At 42.0% G+C, this 18,528-nt stretch overlaps 4 protein-coding genes across 4 annotated transcripts in view; 2 read left to right on the top strand and 2 right to left on the bottom strand.

The window, feature by feature from the left end:
- LOC126558859 (histone lysine acetyltransferase CREBBP) overlaps positions 1 to 5,536 on the bottom strand; it is a 21,826-nt gene extending 16,290 nt beyond the window's left edge. The window contains exons 1-2 of the mRNA XM_050214976.1: positions 5,379 to 5,536; positions 157 to 416 (exon numbers count right to left, since the gene is read on the bottom strand). Coding sequence (XP_050070933.1) covers positions 157 to 416; positions 5,379 to 5,439 — 321 coding nt within the window. The 5' untranslated portion in view covers positions 5,440 to 5,536. The remainder of the gene's footprint in view (positions 1 to 156; positions 417 to 5,378) is intronic.
- The window catches only part of LOC126558031 (thioredoxin domain-containing protein 5 homolog), a 227,925-nt gene that overhangs the window by 7,077 nt on the left and 202,320 nt on the right, over positions 1 to 18,528 (top strand). The gene's annotated exons all lie outside the window — the stretch shown is intronic.
- Positions 1 to 18,528, bottom strand: part of LOC126561855 (protein lava lamp-like) — a 122,442-nt gene that overhangs the window by 61,527 nt on the left and 42,387 nt on the right. The window lies entirely within an intron of this gene.
- The window catches only part of LOC126567281 (protein retinal degeneration B), a 208,646-nt gene that overhangs the window by 161,303 nt on the left and 28,815 nt on the right, over positions 1 to 18,528 (top strand). The window lies entirely within an intron of this gene.

The raw sequence follows: 18,528 nt of genomic DNA, 5'->3' as shown, positions 1-18,528 counted from the left end.
AAACAAATATAGCTAATCTTCTCACCTCCCCCACACACAAGAATAACCAATGAAAAAAAATTGACGGTTCTAACGGTTCCGTAATCGATTCCGAATGGAACCGTGTATTCAATTTCCTTGGAATCCGAACCCATCACGCTACTTCCTTATCCTTACCTGTTGCTGTTGTTGCATCATTAGATGCTGCATATGTGGATGTTGCTGAAGCTGCTGACGCTGAAGGGCAAGCGATGCCTGGGTCAGGTTGGAGCTTCCACCTCCACCCGGATCGTCTCCATTCATCTGTGATCCCGGACCGGGTCCGGGCGGTTTGTTGCCACCGCTCAGTGAGTCGACCCATGTGTTGTCGCCCATCAGCTCGTCTGGCAGGTGGTTTTCCAGATCGAACATTTGATCGAGCGTGGTTGTAATAACTTCTGGACGTGAAAGCCCCGCCACGAGCGAATGTTTATTATGTGAAAACGAATATGAAACGATAAGAAAGAAAAAAAACGAGAGAGCATTTCCCGAGCGTTAATTACAGGTGTTGATTTTAATCATTATTACAATAATTTACAAATGGAAGGAAATTTTTTATCATTTCAACAGTACACGCATAGAGGTTTTTTTATCGGTTATCCGTAAAACTTGATCGTCTTTTATCGTTCAAAGTGTGCAGCATTTTCCTGTATCCGTGTGTCCAAGGATCACCTCCCTCCAATATCTGAGAGGAGGACATTTTGGACAGACGCTCCCGCTTTTCTCCCGCTGTAATGTCTCTGTTTTTCAATAGCACAATTTCGAATTCACCTTGGGAGCTGCACGTTTAATATTTCACTAATTCTCATACAATCATATCGGTTTGTCCAAAGATTGCATATCAAACCGATTTACAGCAAAAAAAAAAGTGGTGAAATTCGCCTAGACTACTAAAAAAACCTTTTATTACACCCAAATGATGATGACGACGACATCGACGATGAACATGTTTCAGCGAGTTTGTGTGTGTGTGTGTGTGTGTGTGTGTGTGTGATGAGGTATCGAAAAATGGGAAGCGCTGAACCGGAATGATGCACTCATCACTATTGTTCATACCACACGCACACCAGCAAATAGACGCGCGCAAAAACGATTTGTGTTACAAATGGATGAGATGAAAGCGAGCAGAGAGCCAGCACACGCACACAAGCGCGCAGACCACTTTTACAGTGTGTATGGGAGCGCGTGTGTGCGTCTGAACGTTTTCTAAAATATACAGTCCGCTCAAACACACAACGAAACAAATTAGAGAGCGAGAAAAGCGAGAGAGAGAGAGAGAGAGAGAGAGAGAGAGAGAAATCGTCTATGCAATGGTGTTATGGGGAGTTGGAAAACGAGTTTTATAAGGTAGAGAAAATCATATTTAGACGCGTACCTAAACGCTTCAACAAATCCAGTCATTTTGCAACGATCGAACGCACCACAGCGATTATAACGAACGTTCTATGCCTATCATTGCTCTATAGCAGATGTTGACCAATGCGCGATTAGCTCTATTCTTTTGTTGACAATTTTAAAACACGTATCTCAGCCCTACATTGACAGTATCTGGATAAAAGACACTAATATGGCAAATTTGAGTACTTCATAAGTAGACCGTTGAAAATAACTCAACTCCTTTTCCTAGTATTTTTCAATTTTTATTTTCTTATTCAACTCATAGATGAGGGCGCTGTGTGCCGTATGATCAAACGCCGCATGTGTTTATTAATTGAAAATTTCACAATTTGTACATTTTTCCTCGATGGATTTTGCATTGTAAGGATTAAATAAGGAATAACCATTTATCAGATTCCATCCGATTCCCATATTTTTCCCAACTTCTTGAATTCACATCGAAAAATTTATGGAGAAACTCGGTTTTGAGCTGTGAGTGTTCTGGACAGTCTGGATTGTATTATTCATATTATGATTAATTTTGTGAAAATCAATTATCCCAATATCAACATGTTTCATTCATTTTCCTTTGGGTTGCTTCAACGACGCAAAATTGGAAATGATAAGTTAGACAAAAACCCACACATCATAGAATTATGGCATTTTTGTTGCCCTGCTTCAATGCAACAAAAGCATTAATATTAGATGGACCGTGGGGTGTAATAACGGTTAAATGTTTAATACAATTTATTTGAACTGGCCGAGACTTTCCAGGCATAAAAGCTTGTCTCTTTCATGATTCCAGAAGGTAGAAAAACAACACCCAATTTATCCTATTTGTATTTTCTATAATTCGATTCTCCTATAAAAGTGTGTCCTTAAAAACTTATCAAAACGAAGCACCAAAGTCGTGAATAATATGAATCCCGTGAATTCGATTTCAAAAATTGGACATTTGAGAATCAGTAAAAAATCGGATGATAATATTAAATTATATTCTTTGATTTTATGTGAGTTTCCACCGTAAAGAGATAATCTCCTCGCATGAACGACCCTACGACGAAGTTGAGTCAAGGAATTACAGTAAAAGAGATAAATGAACAAGAATTGATTCGAGACTTTCGAAAACGGTGGCCGTGGGGCCGGTAGTATATGGGGCGGATCCCATAGTATAAGCAAACTAAGCAGATACTTTGAGCTCCCCCCAAACTTTCATGGGGCCTCAACTCAAGCCTAGAGCATTTAGAGGAGCCCACGATCACTGTATTCCTCTCCAAAAGGATATTTTTGGCAAAGATATCTGTTGTAAATCGGCATGGCTCTGCCAGTCGTGCTTTGGACGATTTTCTTGTATTTGGAATATATTTGGAAAGAGTCTTTGGACACGGTGACACGCTCAGCTGATACGATGTAGTAGGGGGGTGCCTGAACTCCCATTTTGATAGTAGGCTTCCTTGAGACTTGATCCGCCACTGGGTAGTATAGATGATTCAGTTCCCGCCAGGAAACCGCCACCTCGTAGAAAAGACTGACTGAACTGAAGCCCGGGAAGGTCAGCAATGGAACCTGCCAGGCGAGTTTTATTTCTGACTAATAATTTCGCCCCCCCCAAAAACTTTTAGAAGTTAATTTGGCTGCTTTATATGTAGACTACTAGTTAGTGATTGGGTGTCATCATCAATTCTGAGCGCATTCAAATGCATCAACCCAAATCTCTGATCTCTGATGAGTCTGCTACCCAAACCATTCGCCCTTAATGAGGAAATTCTACTGCACGACATTCTTCTTCTTCTTCGTGGCCTACTCAAGATAAAGCAAGTCGCGTCGACATAGCCAGGTCTCCAATAAGTTTCCAGGAAACTCGTTCTAGGGCTGCAGTCCTCTTGCACTTGACCCAGCAAACGAGTGCTCCTCTACGCCTCGTGCATGAGTCTGTCATCCTCATCACGTGCCCCAGGCCAACGTATCCTACCGGCTTTGACTACCGCCAGAATGTCAGCACTGCCAAACAGCTCAGCTTATCTTGTGGTTCATTCGCCACACCGCCAAAGATAGTCCTTAGCACCCGCCGTCCTCGAAAATGGCGAGAGCATTGGCGTCCTCCGTCAACATAGTCCAAGACTCGTACCCGTAGAGAACTACCGAACGTATCAAGGTGCTGTAAATCGTACATTTCGTGTGTTGTTGGATTCTTCTGGATCGCAGAAGTTTGTGAAGTCCGTAGTAGGCACGATTCCCCTGAAGTGTTGGTTCCCCTGAAAGGGAACCAAAACTTCGCGACATTACTAAGACTAATTAGCCAATATTCGGCATTCTACACCTGCACCTGATCGAGTTCGTCATTTATCCCACTTTAATTTTTTAACTCCGTTTTCGGGCTACATGTGAACGGGCATGCTGATGACTACTATTATGTTTCTTCCTTGTCAGATTTATTGTTTGTGACGATTTGTCCAACGCAAGCGGTCAACTGGAAGTTTGCACCAACGCGGCATGAAAGGAAAGTTAAAAAAAAATCAGCTGGACGCGTTTTAACGTGTTGAGTGAATTCCTGGAGGACAAGATTCACAGCGGTAACAACACCAGACAATTCAGGGCTTAAGAACCCATAGAACAAGCATTACAATAGCTTAAACAATGCAGAATTCAAGATGTACAACCTCTTTCCCACCTGAACACACATTAACGTCAGCTACGCTGTTTCAACCTATAAAACAATGGCAATGGCAATCGATATAGAAAGCCGTCAGATTTGATACTTTTACCCCATACCTTGATCATGGCCATCGGTTTTTGGATTCGGAACGGTTTGCGTGTTCCGTTTAGAAATTACGATTCATTTCTCCAGACGCTTGGATTGATAACTACTCAGTATAACAAAATCCAATCCAGGAACTCATTTTTGTATGCTAAACATAGCCATCGTAAATGTCCAGAAAAAGGGCCGAATCGGACGTTCAAGTCGGGTACCGTGTAGGAATGTTGTGTATCTCGAATCCCACTTTATTTGTACTATTCTAATGCCTCTTCTATGGGACTGTTAAACCTTGCATAAAATTTTACTTTCAATGAAAATAGCTGCGTTTGAAGGGGTCCTATAAGGGAGGTGAATATCGGTCAATAAGCCCACGCAGCCTCTACAAAACAGATTTCTAAAAATCTTCTTCTTGGCTCAATGGCCTGATGAACCCTGATCCTGCCTTGTTAAGACCGAAGCCGATGCCAACTCGAACACCGGACCGCCTCTAGATAAAAAAGTGAGTGATTCAAGTCGGTTGATCCTTTTCTTTTTTGGTGCCACACAATTTCGACAGGTCTTGCCCTAAAATGGCTGACTTGCTTTGACTTGATTGAAACCCCTTAGCTGATCATCAGTCCCATCCGCACCATACCGCGAGGTCAGCTGATAATGGAGTCTACGATAGCCAAAGCAAGTTTTTTTTTACTTGTATTTGAAGCAAGTTTGACGTTTCGTCGATAAAATGCTAACTTCCTCTTCCAGATCTAAAATATCCAGATTTTCAGGAAGAAGTTACCATTGCTGTATAATTTTGAGCTCATAGCTGTACATAAATTGATAGTTGTAGATCGCTATAGGAGCATCTGTTGATCGCATGAAATATCTGCAACTTCAGTTGACTTTTTTTGAGTGTGTCATCTTGGTCTATATGCAGCATTGAGAGAATTTGGTCCTTCATTGACTTATCTGAAGGATTCATATTCATCGCACATCCGTCAATCATAACACTGAAAGGATCATTTGGCCCGTCGTTAGGTTCGAGCACGCACTTGATGTACCTTCCCCAACTAAGCAGAATCCAGACCCCCTCCCTGCTTCCGGGAGAGGACGGTCCCCGGTTGAGATTCGATAGCGGTGTCTCTTTGTACTGGGGAGTCTGTGTCACAGCCCTAACAATGTCAAGTTTGGTTTGTAATTTTTTGTGCAAAAATTGTTGATAAGGGTGCGGGGAAGAGGAACTTACCTGAGGATACATCCCGAACTTTCGCCCTTTTCATCGGGGGCTCCTCCATATGATCGGCCATTGTTTATCAATGTACTAATTTTGATAGTAGCGACTCGCACAGCAAGCAGAGAGAGAGAGGACGCCGAGAGGGTGGGCTGATATCGTCGACGTTGGTGGTGGTGTGGGCTGGTGGAACGAGCAGATGGAACAGAAACGAACAAGTTGCAGGCACAGCCACTACTACTATTACTACTACCACCACCACACAGGTTCCGTTTTCTTTCCCTTTTCTCTTCTCTTGCGTTTGCCCCCACCCCTCCCAACTCCCCTCACTTCGTTTGCGTTCACTCTTCGCACTGTCACATACGCGCGCGCGCTCGCGCTTGGCTTCACCAGTTTATATCTCTCTGTTACGGTTTCTCTGCTGATTTCAGCTATTTTTTATATATGTTTTGTTTTGAGAACACGTGTTTCTTTTAGCGTATTGTTAAAATTACATACTTTTTTTCATAAATTATTTACTTTACTATTGTTGCACATACACATAAACACACACACGTATTTCATATTTCATGAATTTCGCTATTTCTGCTTCTTACAATTGCACTTATTCAACAATAATATTAACTTTTGCGGCGGCCGCTTCTCTCTGCCATACTGAGTGTGGATTGATGCGGCGAGGCTGCTCTCTCTCTCGCGTTTTCAGAATTACTTTCCTCTCTCTCTCTTACTAGCACTTTCTTGCTATTGTTTTCGGATGCGCGTGTTCCGCTTTTCCTCTATTGGGTTTTGCTCGGCGCTCTTGTTTATTGCAGGCGGCTGTGCCGATGTTACGGTTGCTTGAAGGATGGTCATGATGTTTGCGGATGCATGATTGATTTCACGATGCGAAAACTCCACGCCTTCACACAAATATACACACACACACAATGAAAACACGAGATTTTGCTTCTTCGTTTTGCTTACACACACACAGCGCACACTTTACACTATTCGATGGTGGCGGCGCGTCGTAGCATAAAATCACTCTCTCCCACACACACACGCACACTAGCAAACGCGGGCGCGCGCGCGCACACGCAGAGAGCGAGATGATGGTCGGGGTGGTGTGTGTGTGTGTGTGCGCGCGCTGCACAGAACTTGAGGAGAGAGGGCGAGCGAGCAAGATGGAGACACGCACGGCTCACAACGGAATATACAAAAACACACACACACACACACGATGCTGACGGTATTCACCAACCGCACGCATATACATATAGGGGCGCGCGCACACCTAAACAACGCACTATTGCACCGTTTTCCTCCTTCCGCTGTGTTGTACGCGGGCTTGTGTGTGTGTGGGGGGGGAGTGGAGGGCGGTTTCGTCGCTCAGCATCCGCACCTGAGTGCCAGTAAGTGAATTGGTATGCTGGTCCTGCTGCTTCGCCTCCTTCCGATTGAGTGAACGCTGTGCTGCTGCAGCTCTCTGTGTTCAGCTGCTGCTGCTCTGTTGTTTGTATGTGTGCGCGCGCGCGCATGCTGCCCTCCTTGTGTGCAGTGTGTCCCTTTGCTGGAAAGAGCCGCACACCACTACTATTCCGGAATACTGTACGACACACTGGCCCACGGCGAAACAAACATGGCTACGAAACTCCTTGCTCTATTATTCGCCTCTGTTTCGTATTGCTTGCTGGTTGCTGCTGCTGCTGCTACTTGCTGAGCGCCACCGCTTTATTGCAATTGATCCCGCTTAATTATAAACACGTTAAAAATAGTGGCGCTTATTCTTTGCTTTTTCTTTTTTCTTAGTAGTAGGCGTTGCTAAACTACCAAGTCACTATTGCATTAAAATCTATTCCAGCCCGTTCATCTTCATGATGATAAGATAGAAATACAGAGAGAAAAAATGAAACAATATATTAAAAATTATTGCAATAAAACAAACCTAAAAATAACAATTTATGCTAATGTGTATAAGGCAACGAACCGGACAGCCTTAAAACAGGGATACAGGGGAGGCAGGGCCATTCATGTATATCAGCTGAAGATCTGTTTATGAAATCAGTTTAATTAGATGTCAGATTCCCGCTTTTTTTTTTGGTCCACTAACTCACAAATACGTTATGATCCTGGTTTATGGACATGCAAAACGTGGTATCAATAAGTCTCGTAAACTATTAGGTTGACCGGCATATGTAGATCGTTAAGCTAAGAACAAGAATATTTGACAAGGTTCCAGTAGGACACAGGATTGGATACCGATCCTTTTGTATTGACAACTGGACACTGACACGGAGCAGAGTATGCGGTTGAATGATAATTCGGGTGAGATTTTCACCGATTCGTTTGAGTTCGATTGAATGCCACTGCCAACCAATGGATCACCGGTACGTACCACCCTTTCAAAGGTCCTTAAATGCACAAACGCTTCTTAAAATGCTCCATTGATGAGCGATCTTCTGAAGAGCATACTCGCGCGCCTTCGGGACTAATTCAAATCTAGTCTAAGATTCTCCTGAAGGCTCATCTAAACTCCCGCACAAATCGAGTTTTTGGCTGCTAGTGTGCAATAAAAATTCGGCATACACACTGGGCATTCACTCAGCACACATTATCACACGCCAGCCAGTATTGGTGCTGTCAGTCAGGAATAATTGCAAGAGCTTCAAAGAAAAGAAATATTTCTTGGTTTGTTCCACAAAAAAGAAAGGAATTAAATTGTTTCGCTCGATTGTGGCGCGTAAAATTTAAATTAGAAAACTGCACTCCGAAAAGAGAACAACCAACATTTTCCTAATATTTGATACCTGATTAGTTGAGTGATGTTATTTGGGCAAACGTTTAGACAGCCGCGAAAGCGTCACCATTTTCAGTGGATGTTTCTCGGTGCGATAAACACACCATTGCAGGTCTCTCGACCACAAACACTAATGTTGATCGAGGATACTATTATTCCATGCATTGAAACTACTTCGCTGGCTCAGCGCGCGTGCAACTGTCACTTGAAATGGAGTTTCATGCTCACAGGGTGCCAAAAAGGACTCGGAGAAGGGGGAGCGTCCATGCTGGTTCGCCGACTGACAGTTCACTCTCTCACTCACGGGGACAAGCAGCATGCGCGCCCGTGTGTGTGTGCGTGTTAGGAACCAATAGACAATTTTGACAATTGACGCCTCACAATACAAAAAAAAAGAAGACAGAATAGAAACGCGTAAGAGGAGACCGCACGCAATCAACAAGCGAACGGGGTGTGATGCAGGTGTATGTTGAAGAACAATAATAAAACTCAAAAGAGAAATGCACCACATACATACACACCACCAACAAAATGCGTGAGTTTGGGCCCGCAGGTACGTTTGTCTCAAAAAGGTACACATACAAACGCACACTCTACCCAACAATGGCCGCAAACTGCAACAAACAAAATTTACAACCATACACACATACAGGATACACTAGCCACATACATCCAAACGAAACGTTTCACGCACAGGTTCACCGAACAGAGAGAGAGAGATCCACACACGCACGCAGAGTACACAAACACACAATGTTTTCGCGTTCGCACACGCACCAACTTGTCCAACGAAACGTTAGTGTGGCGATAAAATAATAATATCTCCACAGGAAGGTTCCTACAAAAAGCGTCCTTTATCGAAAAACACCAAAATTCGTTCCAACATCGAACAAACTCACACACAGGGATATCACTCTCGCACATCCTTAAAAACACACATACAAAATTCCACACTCGACGCGCATCGCGTTACACGCACACACAGGCGAGCGCGCGCGCATACACAATGAATCGCAGGTTTACTTTCTATTGCTTCACTACTCACGCACAACGCGATTTGCAAAACTCTTGTCGCGTTTTCTCTTTCTCTCTCTCTCCTATTTGGCGTCGTTCAACAATAGCTGAACAACGAAAAAGGACAGAAGAGGAGGGGGTGGAAGGGTTGCTCACGCGGGGGTGAAGGGGGGAGGGAAAAACAAAAACGGAAGGACACCAATAGTGTGAAAAACGTTTTTCTTTTTTTAACGAGGAAAAACCAAAAAAATCGAACCTACTCCGACGATGATCTCGAGCAAGAAAAAAAAACGCAGGAGCGGCCGACTCGCGAGACGACGTCAAAATGGCGGCACTGATGTTGCTCTGGGCTGTTGCAAGCCTGCCCACCACCGAGCTTGGCAGGAAAATGTCTGACTGAGGCGGCGACGTTTATACAAGTTCGCGCTGTCGGGCCCGTTCCCGATCGCTAGGCCGCAAAAGCTGTTCACGTGACCTCGACCGTAGTTCCATGCACGGACGTATGGTGGCGCTGCGTTCGTGCGATGTGCCCACCCAGTCAGACGGCCGGACGGATACCGAGCAATAATGGCTTCGGGCCCGAGCACTGCTTGGCCGCGCGCTTAGCCATCGTCGTGCGTGTGTGTATGCGCGCGGTTGATTTTCTTTACCAACTCAGAAACGCAGCAGGAAAAATGTTTATCAGAGGTTGGATTTTTTTGGCACGGTGAATTTCTCTTATCACGCACAGCTCGCTTACCTGGCACCTAAGAACGGGAAAGTTCACTTTCGTTTAGTTAAATTAAAAAAAGAATTGCTGTGCCACTGTGGGTTTTCAGAAATGACAGTCACGAAAAACCCTGACTCGTCCAGCAGCTGCCGGGGGATACTGCACTGTGATTTGTGTGTACGGTGCTACCCATACGTCTGACGCCTTTTCGGTTCTCCTCTCGTTTGCTCTGTCACACGCGGCTGGCGCCATCTCGCTTGCACCGCTGCCATCTTGGGCCCAAGTGCGCGATTGTGATCCCAGCATATACAAATGCAAACGTTTTGCTTTTTTAAGGTTTTTAACGTAATTTTTGGGCCATACGGTTGAGCGATGAAATGGTCACGCACACCACGCCGGGTGTGGGGCGAACATATTTTTTTTCCAATAAATTTTTCACACTTACTTGGCGGGATCGGGTGTAGTTTTGTTTGGATTAAAGCTTTTTCTGTTAAATGTTTATAGCTTTGTTGCGGTGCTTTGCGGTCGTACAAATATAGTGTGCGTCACATCTACAATGGTAAACGTCAGACTGCTCTAGAGCGGTTGCCCGTCCGCAGACGTTTCGTGCTATAGGGCCGGACAGTGGAGATTTGTAAATTTCGTTTACGGTAGTTTTGAGGCAAAATAAAACTTTCATCTTCGGAAATCGCGGAACTGTTTCGTAAGGATAAGATGGTCAAAGTTTGCCCAAGATAAAGTACACATAATTGTAAACAACCTAATCAACATATTTACGGTGAAAGTAGTTTAACCTCACTCGCTTCAATGGCATGCTTAGGTTTAGTTTAAAGTTTTATTATTATGATCGCTTATTTAAATTAAATTAAAGTTAAATAAACTTTAATCTTGATGAATGCTGCTACTGGCATTGATTTTTTATCTAAAATTAAGCATCACCAAACAATGCAAGCAGAAATCTATCATTTAAATTATTGCTCCTACTGTTTATTAGTACATTATTCTCGTATTGAAATGGTTACATTATTTGTTTAAAACCTCTTAATTGTACTAGAACACTCCAAAACATTCAAGGTTAATTATTATAACGAGTTGTACAACTAGATAACGAACTTTTCACACGATATTTTAAAATTTATTTCATTTGTCTGGCGTCTTCAGATGATTGACCGTCAAATACGTAAGACGGCTAGATGACAACAAGCTGTTTACGGATATGATGTACATCTATACCTATAGCGATGTGAAAGGAATGAAAAAAGCGTCATAAAATCAAGTTTATTCTTTCTTTATTATTTAATTAATCCTAAATATTATTCGATTCTGCTTGCTTCAGAGTATTTATTGCAAAAGACACTAGTTATGGCCATTCAGAGCAATATGATAAATTTTTTTTATATTTTTTTTTACTAAAAAATCATTATTTTTAAAAGTATGCAAAATGATCCTTTGAAAAACATACATAAATGTGCCTTTTTATTTGTAAAATAAGCAAATATTTATATTATAAATTGGACCGTAATTTTTCCCCACAGTCATAATTGCAGTTAATTTGACAGACAGCCTCTTTGTTCACGAAGCGATCGTGCGACGAAAGACAGAAAGTTGCTCGATGTTTTCGATATGTAAAGTCTAAAAAAGCATTAATTTGTTCACAAAACGCAACGTTTCACCTGTACGATATTTCACGAAAGCCAGTTTACGTGAAAAATGCTACAAAACAGTAGCAAAACTAGCTATTGAAAAGCTAACGCGTAAGCTAGAGCAAGAATCAAACAAAATGGCGCTTCAGAGCGGTGGTATAGAACACAGGTTGGACTGGTTTGCTGCCGACAAAGCAGCAGCAGCAGCCACACTTCCAGGCAAATGGCAACAATCAGCTGCGGGATTTTCTTATTCGGCATAGAAAATGTGAAAACTTTTGTTGTGCAAAGTGCCACGATCAAACACGAATGTTTACAAGCGGCGAAATGCGACTCGCTTGCACGCATCAGATTTCAGACCCATTATCAAGACTGCATCTGAAATGGTAAACTTAATGGTTACCTATCTTATGGTACGTTTGGCGTATCTTCCTGTAAAAGCTATTGGCGCACGTATGCTCCGGGTGAGGCGTTGTCTAAGCTGCAGGAGATTGTATTACACATCCGATCGGGTAAGTGTGAGGATGTTTCTCTTTTTTCATACCACCGTTTCCGGTTCGATATTAAAAACAAAATATCTTCTTCCTTGCAGCATGCCGGCAGAGAGCGAGTGTAAAACTGCCGCTCGTAGAACATCTAAAACACGACGAAGTATTATATGGATGAATCGTAGCGAATGAAAAAAGGTCTAGGATAGCTTGATGTTGAGTAATAGCATTACTCAAATGACTGAGTGATTAAATCTTTCTAATGAATGATTTAAATGAAATCAATCATCACATAGATTTTTTGCAACACTTTTGGTATTCAAATCGCAAGGAGTGTTTAAACTCGTTTAGGATTCGAAGCAATATATAGTTTTGAAAACTGTTTTGGAGTTCGAAGTAGAGCGAGTTGTTACGGTTGTTATGAGAGGCGTGCTCTCGTTGTGAGAGGTAATACTCATCTTCTTGGCTTAACGACCTCTAAGGTCATGCCGGCCATCGAAATGGCTTACTAGACTGCCGATACCAAGTATTTGGTTAGTCAGTCCTAACTTCGGCTGAACGATCCGGATGTGATTTGAACTCCTGTCCTGTCGTTTGAAAACCGGCGCTGCTGTTGCCTACACCACCGTGCCTGCCTTGCTATAATGACCCCCAAAAAAGTTGTTAAAATATTTAAATCCCAGTAGGGAGTGAGTAAGATTTGATACTCTCATCACTAGTGCAAACCGAAGAGAAAATAATTTAAATCCACCGGTGTAGCGTATCGTGCGGAAGACCCACTTAAGGATCACAATGCGCTACCTTTCTCTGAATACCGCATAGCAGTCAGTACAGATCTTAGAGAAGAAAATGCCTTAACCCTTTGAAGTCTTAAGGGAAGTTAACAGTACGAGGACTAGTAGTTAATCTATTTTTTTTTAAATAATTAATAATGACGGTCCAGTGCCGTATTGTCAACACCGCTTGTGTTGAATAAATTTAATAATCATATTGATAAGGCATTTCCTCCTTATTCTTTGCCTTATCCCGGGCATACTCAGGAGTATTGCATACAGGAGTATTAAATTAGATTAGATGAAGTGGCTGGCAGGTTTTACAGCACTTAGTTGTGAGGAGAAAGTTCTATTTTTTCGGCACGGAACTCGTTTGTGTTCACAAAGGAACGGAACGAAAACTGGTGGGTGTTTTGAACGTAATTCAACAAAAAATTAAAACGACCACCGACCAAAAACAGATAAAGGACCCTGATTCCTTAGAAAGAACAGCAACTTCGTTCCTCCTTTCAGTATTTTAGTCTTTTTATGGAGCAAGCCGTCTTTAGCATGGGATTGTGTGTTTGGTATCAAATCCCATTTGGAACCGTTTCTCCCTAGTATGGACTCCATCCAACCATCCAACTACGAGATATCAATAAGTTTAAATAGTCCTTTAGAAGAAGTCTTTGTAAAAGAAACTCAGAATGAGCAAGAGGGTTCTTTTGCTCATAATCTTTATGTCCTATCTGGCAGCTTCACTATGATGAATAATTTGGAAATTCCGAGATTAAACGTTACAACCACGCAAACGAATCAGTACGTGCTTTGGGAGGTTATTTAAAGACAGTTAATGTTCAAGGTATACATTTTACGATGTCGTTGAAAACCCATCTCGCATGTAATGTATGGAGTACTATTTTTGCGTTGCAATTAGTCATCCATCCAAGAAGCAATTTTTCAACATCGTTCAAAAAACTTGCACGCGCATTGCAATTCGTAGAGATACTTCTTTGAAGCAGTATTGGCTTTCAAAAGTATCATTTATGGACTTTTTTGTTCGTTGACAGGAGTGATTTTAAAAAATTCATACTGTTGGCTATGCGAATAATGGGCGGAAGGATGTTTTTCTTTTTCTACGACAAGAAACTTTCCGGGGACCACAAAGCCCGTCTCATGTGGAGTGTTTTTTTTGTGAGCCGGTCCGGACCTTAACCTACGGCTGGCCAGCACAGAATAAATCTAGTCCAAGCAGATTGACGAGCGTAGCTGCACCGGCTCAGAAACTACATCATTCCCAGCTTAACCTTCTTTGGGAAGTAAAAGTTACCCGGTTGAAGAAAGTTAAATGCGCTAACGCTATCCTAAAAAAATAAATAGGCACAAGGTTAATGATTGATGAGCTGAAAATATATTTTTACAGAATATCCCGTATTGAGCGATACATATTTAGCGTAACCATCGAACGGGATTAGATTGCGTTCTTCTCAAACTAGCGCTCTCTATGAGTGAAATTCTTTTTCCCTTAGCACAATGGTATGCAAGCCGAATGCTCTGTTTTTTAAATCATATTTATGAAATAAATAACAAAGTTCAGAAAGTTTTAGGTTTAAAAAAAAAATATTTTTTAAATAAAAATAATTTTACAGCTTATTACTGTTCTTTCAGCAGCATTTAATTTCAAATGAGCATTTTCTCTAGAGCTTAAAGCTCAAAAGCTTTTCGAATCGATATCGAAAATACACGATGGAATAAACTGTGGTAAAATAATTTTTCAACAATCAATTGCAGCAACAACAAAAAATAAGGGATCCAACAATTTAAATAAAGCTTTTTTCATAAAACTTATAAAGAAATGAGCAATTGAAATAAATTATTAACGTTTTATTTTGAGATTTTTCAAACTTTTAAGAAAGCTTTTTTACACAGGGAGCTTAAAGCTCTATCTTTGTTTATGTTCATTTCTATGTAATGCATGTAAATATGTAATGAAACGAGATGTGACAAGCATGTGCTACCTAAAGTAAATTAAACGATGGAGAGCTCAAACATTTCATTGTAAAAATTATATTTGTTTGCAAATTAAAGCAAGTAAAAATGAAATAAACTTTTAAAAAAAGTTTGGAAAAGATTTACGTTAGACTAAAGCTTGAAGCAAATGTTAACCCTTTTACAGGTAATTCCGGGAAGAGAAACAGACTTTTATGACTTAAAATATGATAAAAGATGAAGTAGAAATCACGAAATTTTATACATTTTTTCAATGAAAACAAATTTCAAAAGAATATATATTTAACAATAATGTGTTATTTCATTTCGTGTCTTTTCAGCTATCAAGAACGCGGTTTTTTCGGCGACGATTGTTATTCAAACCAAAAAACACGACAGGACCAGGATTAAATAATGTTTTGTTTCGTATGTTTCATTTTACCGAGAAAAAACAAACATTTTAACTCTGAAGAATCATAATTTGAAAACTACTTAGAATTGAAACGACTTCTTTACACCAGCAGATCGAAGAAAAGTTACATTGTATTACATCGATATGGGATTACTTATTATCAAATGTATAAGCATCCTGTAAGCTGGTTGTCCGTGACAGGGTTAAAGCAACAGCAGATCGTTGCTGCGAAAGAAACGATAAAATGTGAGAGGAAGAGAGAGAGAGAGAGCGTAACGACAGCTCGGAAAAAAGAGAGAAAAACGATCGTGTAATTGTAGTCCATCTCACGTGCTACCCGTTCGGGGTCATATGATCGGATTCTTTTACAGAAACGAGACAACAAGACAAGTATTGATTGCTTTCAATATTCACTCTCACTCTCAATTGTGTTCTGTCTCTCTCTCTCTCTCTCTCTCTCTCACACACACGCTCTCTCGGCGGGAACGAAAAAAGGCTTCGTTGTAACGTAAACGCAAAGCCAAATTCAAATGTTCCGCAAAATCGTAAACCCTGAGGTGTACGAGCGCACGGTTTCGCATTCTTTTCGGGTGCGTGGTTCACGACACGCGACACGAGAACCACGGTTTTAAGCTCGAACTGCCGCGTGTGCCCATCCATTGGTGAGACACCGTGAATCTCCATATCTGCCGGGTAGAGTGTGTAGTGTCATCATCTGCAACGCCGCCGTCGGCACGACTACTACGGCCTCCGTCACTGTGATAGACAGTTTTAAACTTCATTATATTCTGGGGCACGGTAAGGGTCGTGTGGATCGCTATCGCGCGCTCGCCCCAGTGTATGCAACGGTTTTCTGTGGTGCGTATCGGTGCTGTGTTTATTTATTTTTGTTAGTTGTGTTTCGTTGTATTATTTTTTTTTTTACTTTAAATCGGGCTTACTCGCCGTTAAGGTTAAACTTTACCCGCGTGTTACTGTTTTCTGCCTACTGGTGCGCTACCGCGTGTGCTTCCGTAAGCATCCCCGTGTCGACGACAAAATTGCGAAAGTAACATTTTGCTTGCTATCGTTGCTTTTTCCATCAAACGTTTTTTTATATTTTATTTTATTGAAAGTAACGTGTCGAGAAACCAAAGGAAAAAAAAACATACACAAAAAATGACAGTTCACTAAGAAGCGAAGTTTAGTTTAGGAGGATTACTAATGCTTAGCTGTTAAGAGCTCACCACCCACAATCAAACCTACCAAGAATTGCCTTTTACGTGTGTGTGTTTACGTGCGTGTGTGTGTTTGTGATTTTTTCGTCAGCATAAAATATCACCAACCAACCTCGTTCACCTTTGAAAAGAGGCGGGAAAACAACCCACCCGGACCGAGCACGGCCGGAAGCAGATGTTTCGTCGGAGGCTCACTTTTCCGTTCAAATGTTGTCCGAGCGTGCCAGCACGCGTCCGGAACGATGCGTCAGGATGAAAAGTCTTGGCCGCACCACACCGACGTACCCGGTTGCGCTTTTCCGACCCGCCCCGCTTAGTCAGTTTTCCTTCGCTGAAACCAATGGTTTTGCGAATGTGTGCGAGCTATTTATAGAAATTATTGAACACAAAGTGTACTCGTTTGGTTGATTCTGTGCGTGAAATATGATTCATTTTCCTCATTACTTTTTTTTAGTGTTCTTCAGTTCACGTTAAATGCGCACTCATCCTGCAGGTGTGGCAGGTTACATGGGGAAAGAGCTGCACTTCGTGTGCAGTGTGTGTATGTGTGTGGATGCAACTACAGAAATGTCATTTTTTGTTTTTGTTTTTAGTAGTAGCTTGTTTGCGAGAGGATGTGAGTCATTAGCTGATGCAGGGTTCGACACACTTTTCACTAACAAAAAGAAAGACGGACAGACAGTAAAATTAAACTTAAAACTATGAGCGATATAGCCAAAGCAGTTTTTGAAAACTATGAATAAGGTGATGCTATAAATTTATAATAAAGTCATGGTTATTCATTTGCGAATAAATCAATAACAAATAATAACACAAGCAGATATTGTTTTTGAAAAGTTTATACTTCTCCTAGGTCATGCCACTGTGGCTAACTAGACTTGAGCATGATGTAGTATTTATTTCTTCCCTTAAAATTATGAAGTCCGTTCATAATAGATTGCACAATAATCGTCTGTTAGGCATGATCTGTATAGTAATGTCACATATTTCAGTTTGGAAAATGTATTTTTGTAAATAAAGTCCCACAGATTATGATTTCGAGCTGCTGTAAGCTGCTTCTGGAAGTTTTTTGAATTCAATACGAGATGGGATTTGAGCAATTCCAATTTTTTTGTCTTCATACGGCAAGACCGGGTTTCAAATCCCATCCGGACCGTTCCCCCGCAGTGAGGACTGACTATCCAACTACTTGCGAGGTATTAGCTAGTCTGGTAAGCCATTAGGCGTGGCCGGCGTGACCTAAAAGGTCGTCAAGCCAAGAGGAAGACTCGCTGATACCACGTAGCTGGATAATCAGCCCTCATTACGGAACGGTCCTAACGGGATATGAAGTTCAGTTTTGTTGTGTGAAGACCAACCAATAAATACGTTTCGCACAGTAAACATTGTTTCACCTTGCAGTTTGGATTGCAGTTAATTTCCAAAGCCAATTTTCGTTGAATCGAACTTCTTTGAATTAGAAAAATCTTTAAAGTCCCTCTCCGATATCATTTTCTCGCAAAAAAAAACTCGAAAATGGCGATGGTTTGATGCTCGAAAATTGACGCTACTATACTTCAATTAGTCATGCAATATTCGTATTTTAAACACCAAAGACAACCTGCTTGATTCGCAGGAATGTTGTGTTCTTCCTGATTCCTACAAACATGCTCTCGAAGGGTCATATAAAATCAGCTGGCATCAGTCCGTACTCTGCCGACCCCTGAGCCTGATTGGTGGAGGCGCCCCACACACTCTCGAACCGATTTCCTTCGCACCTCGCACGGTACCGTGCGAGCGAACGGTGTGTGTGTGTGTGGGAGCACGATGGTGTTTTCATTCGAAACCCCCGCACGCACGCACGCAACCGACAAAAAGGCCCCGAGACAGATACACGTCGAAACCCCTAACGAATCTCACTGGAGGTGACGAAATGGGCGCCGAAATAGAGTGCGCGCGCGCGCACGTTCACTTCCCAACGGTCCGTGGGTGGGTCGTGGTGGTTGTTGTTTGGCTGAAGCACACTATAAACTAGCAAGCGGACCCTTTTGCGCGGCCACCACCAACAGCAAGTGAGGTTATGTAATTTAATTAATAGGAAAAAAAGGATACCCGCGGGATCGCAAACAGTTGACATTGAGCAGCACCACCAGACCGACCTGTGTGCTTGGTAGGTGTGAAGGAAG

Source organism: Anopheles maculipalpis, chromosome X (assembly GCF_943734695.1).
Source record: "Anopheles maculipalpis chromosome X, idAnoMacuDA_375_x, whole genome shotgun sequence".
Lineage (NCBI taxonomy): Eukaryota > Metazoa > Arthropoda > Insecta > Diptera > Culicidae > Anopheles > Anopheles maculipalpis.
The sequence above is the reverse complement of the archived record's forward strand: the minus strand, read 5'-3'. Positions and strand labels throughout refer to the sequence as shown.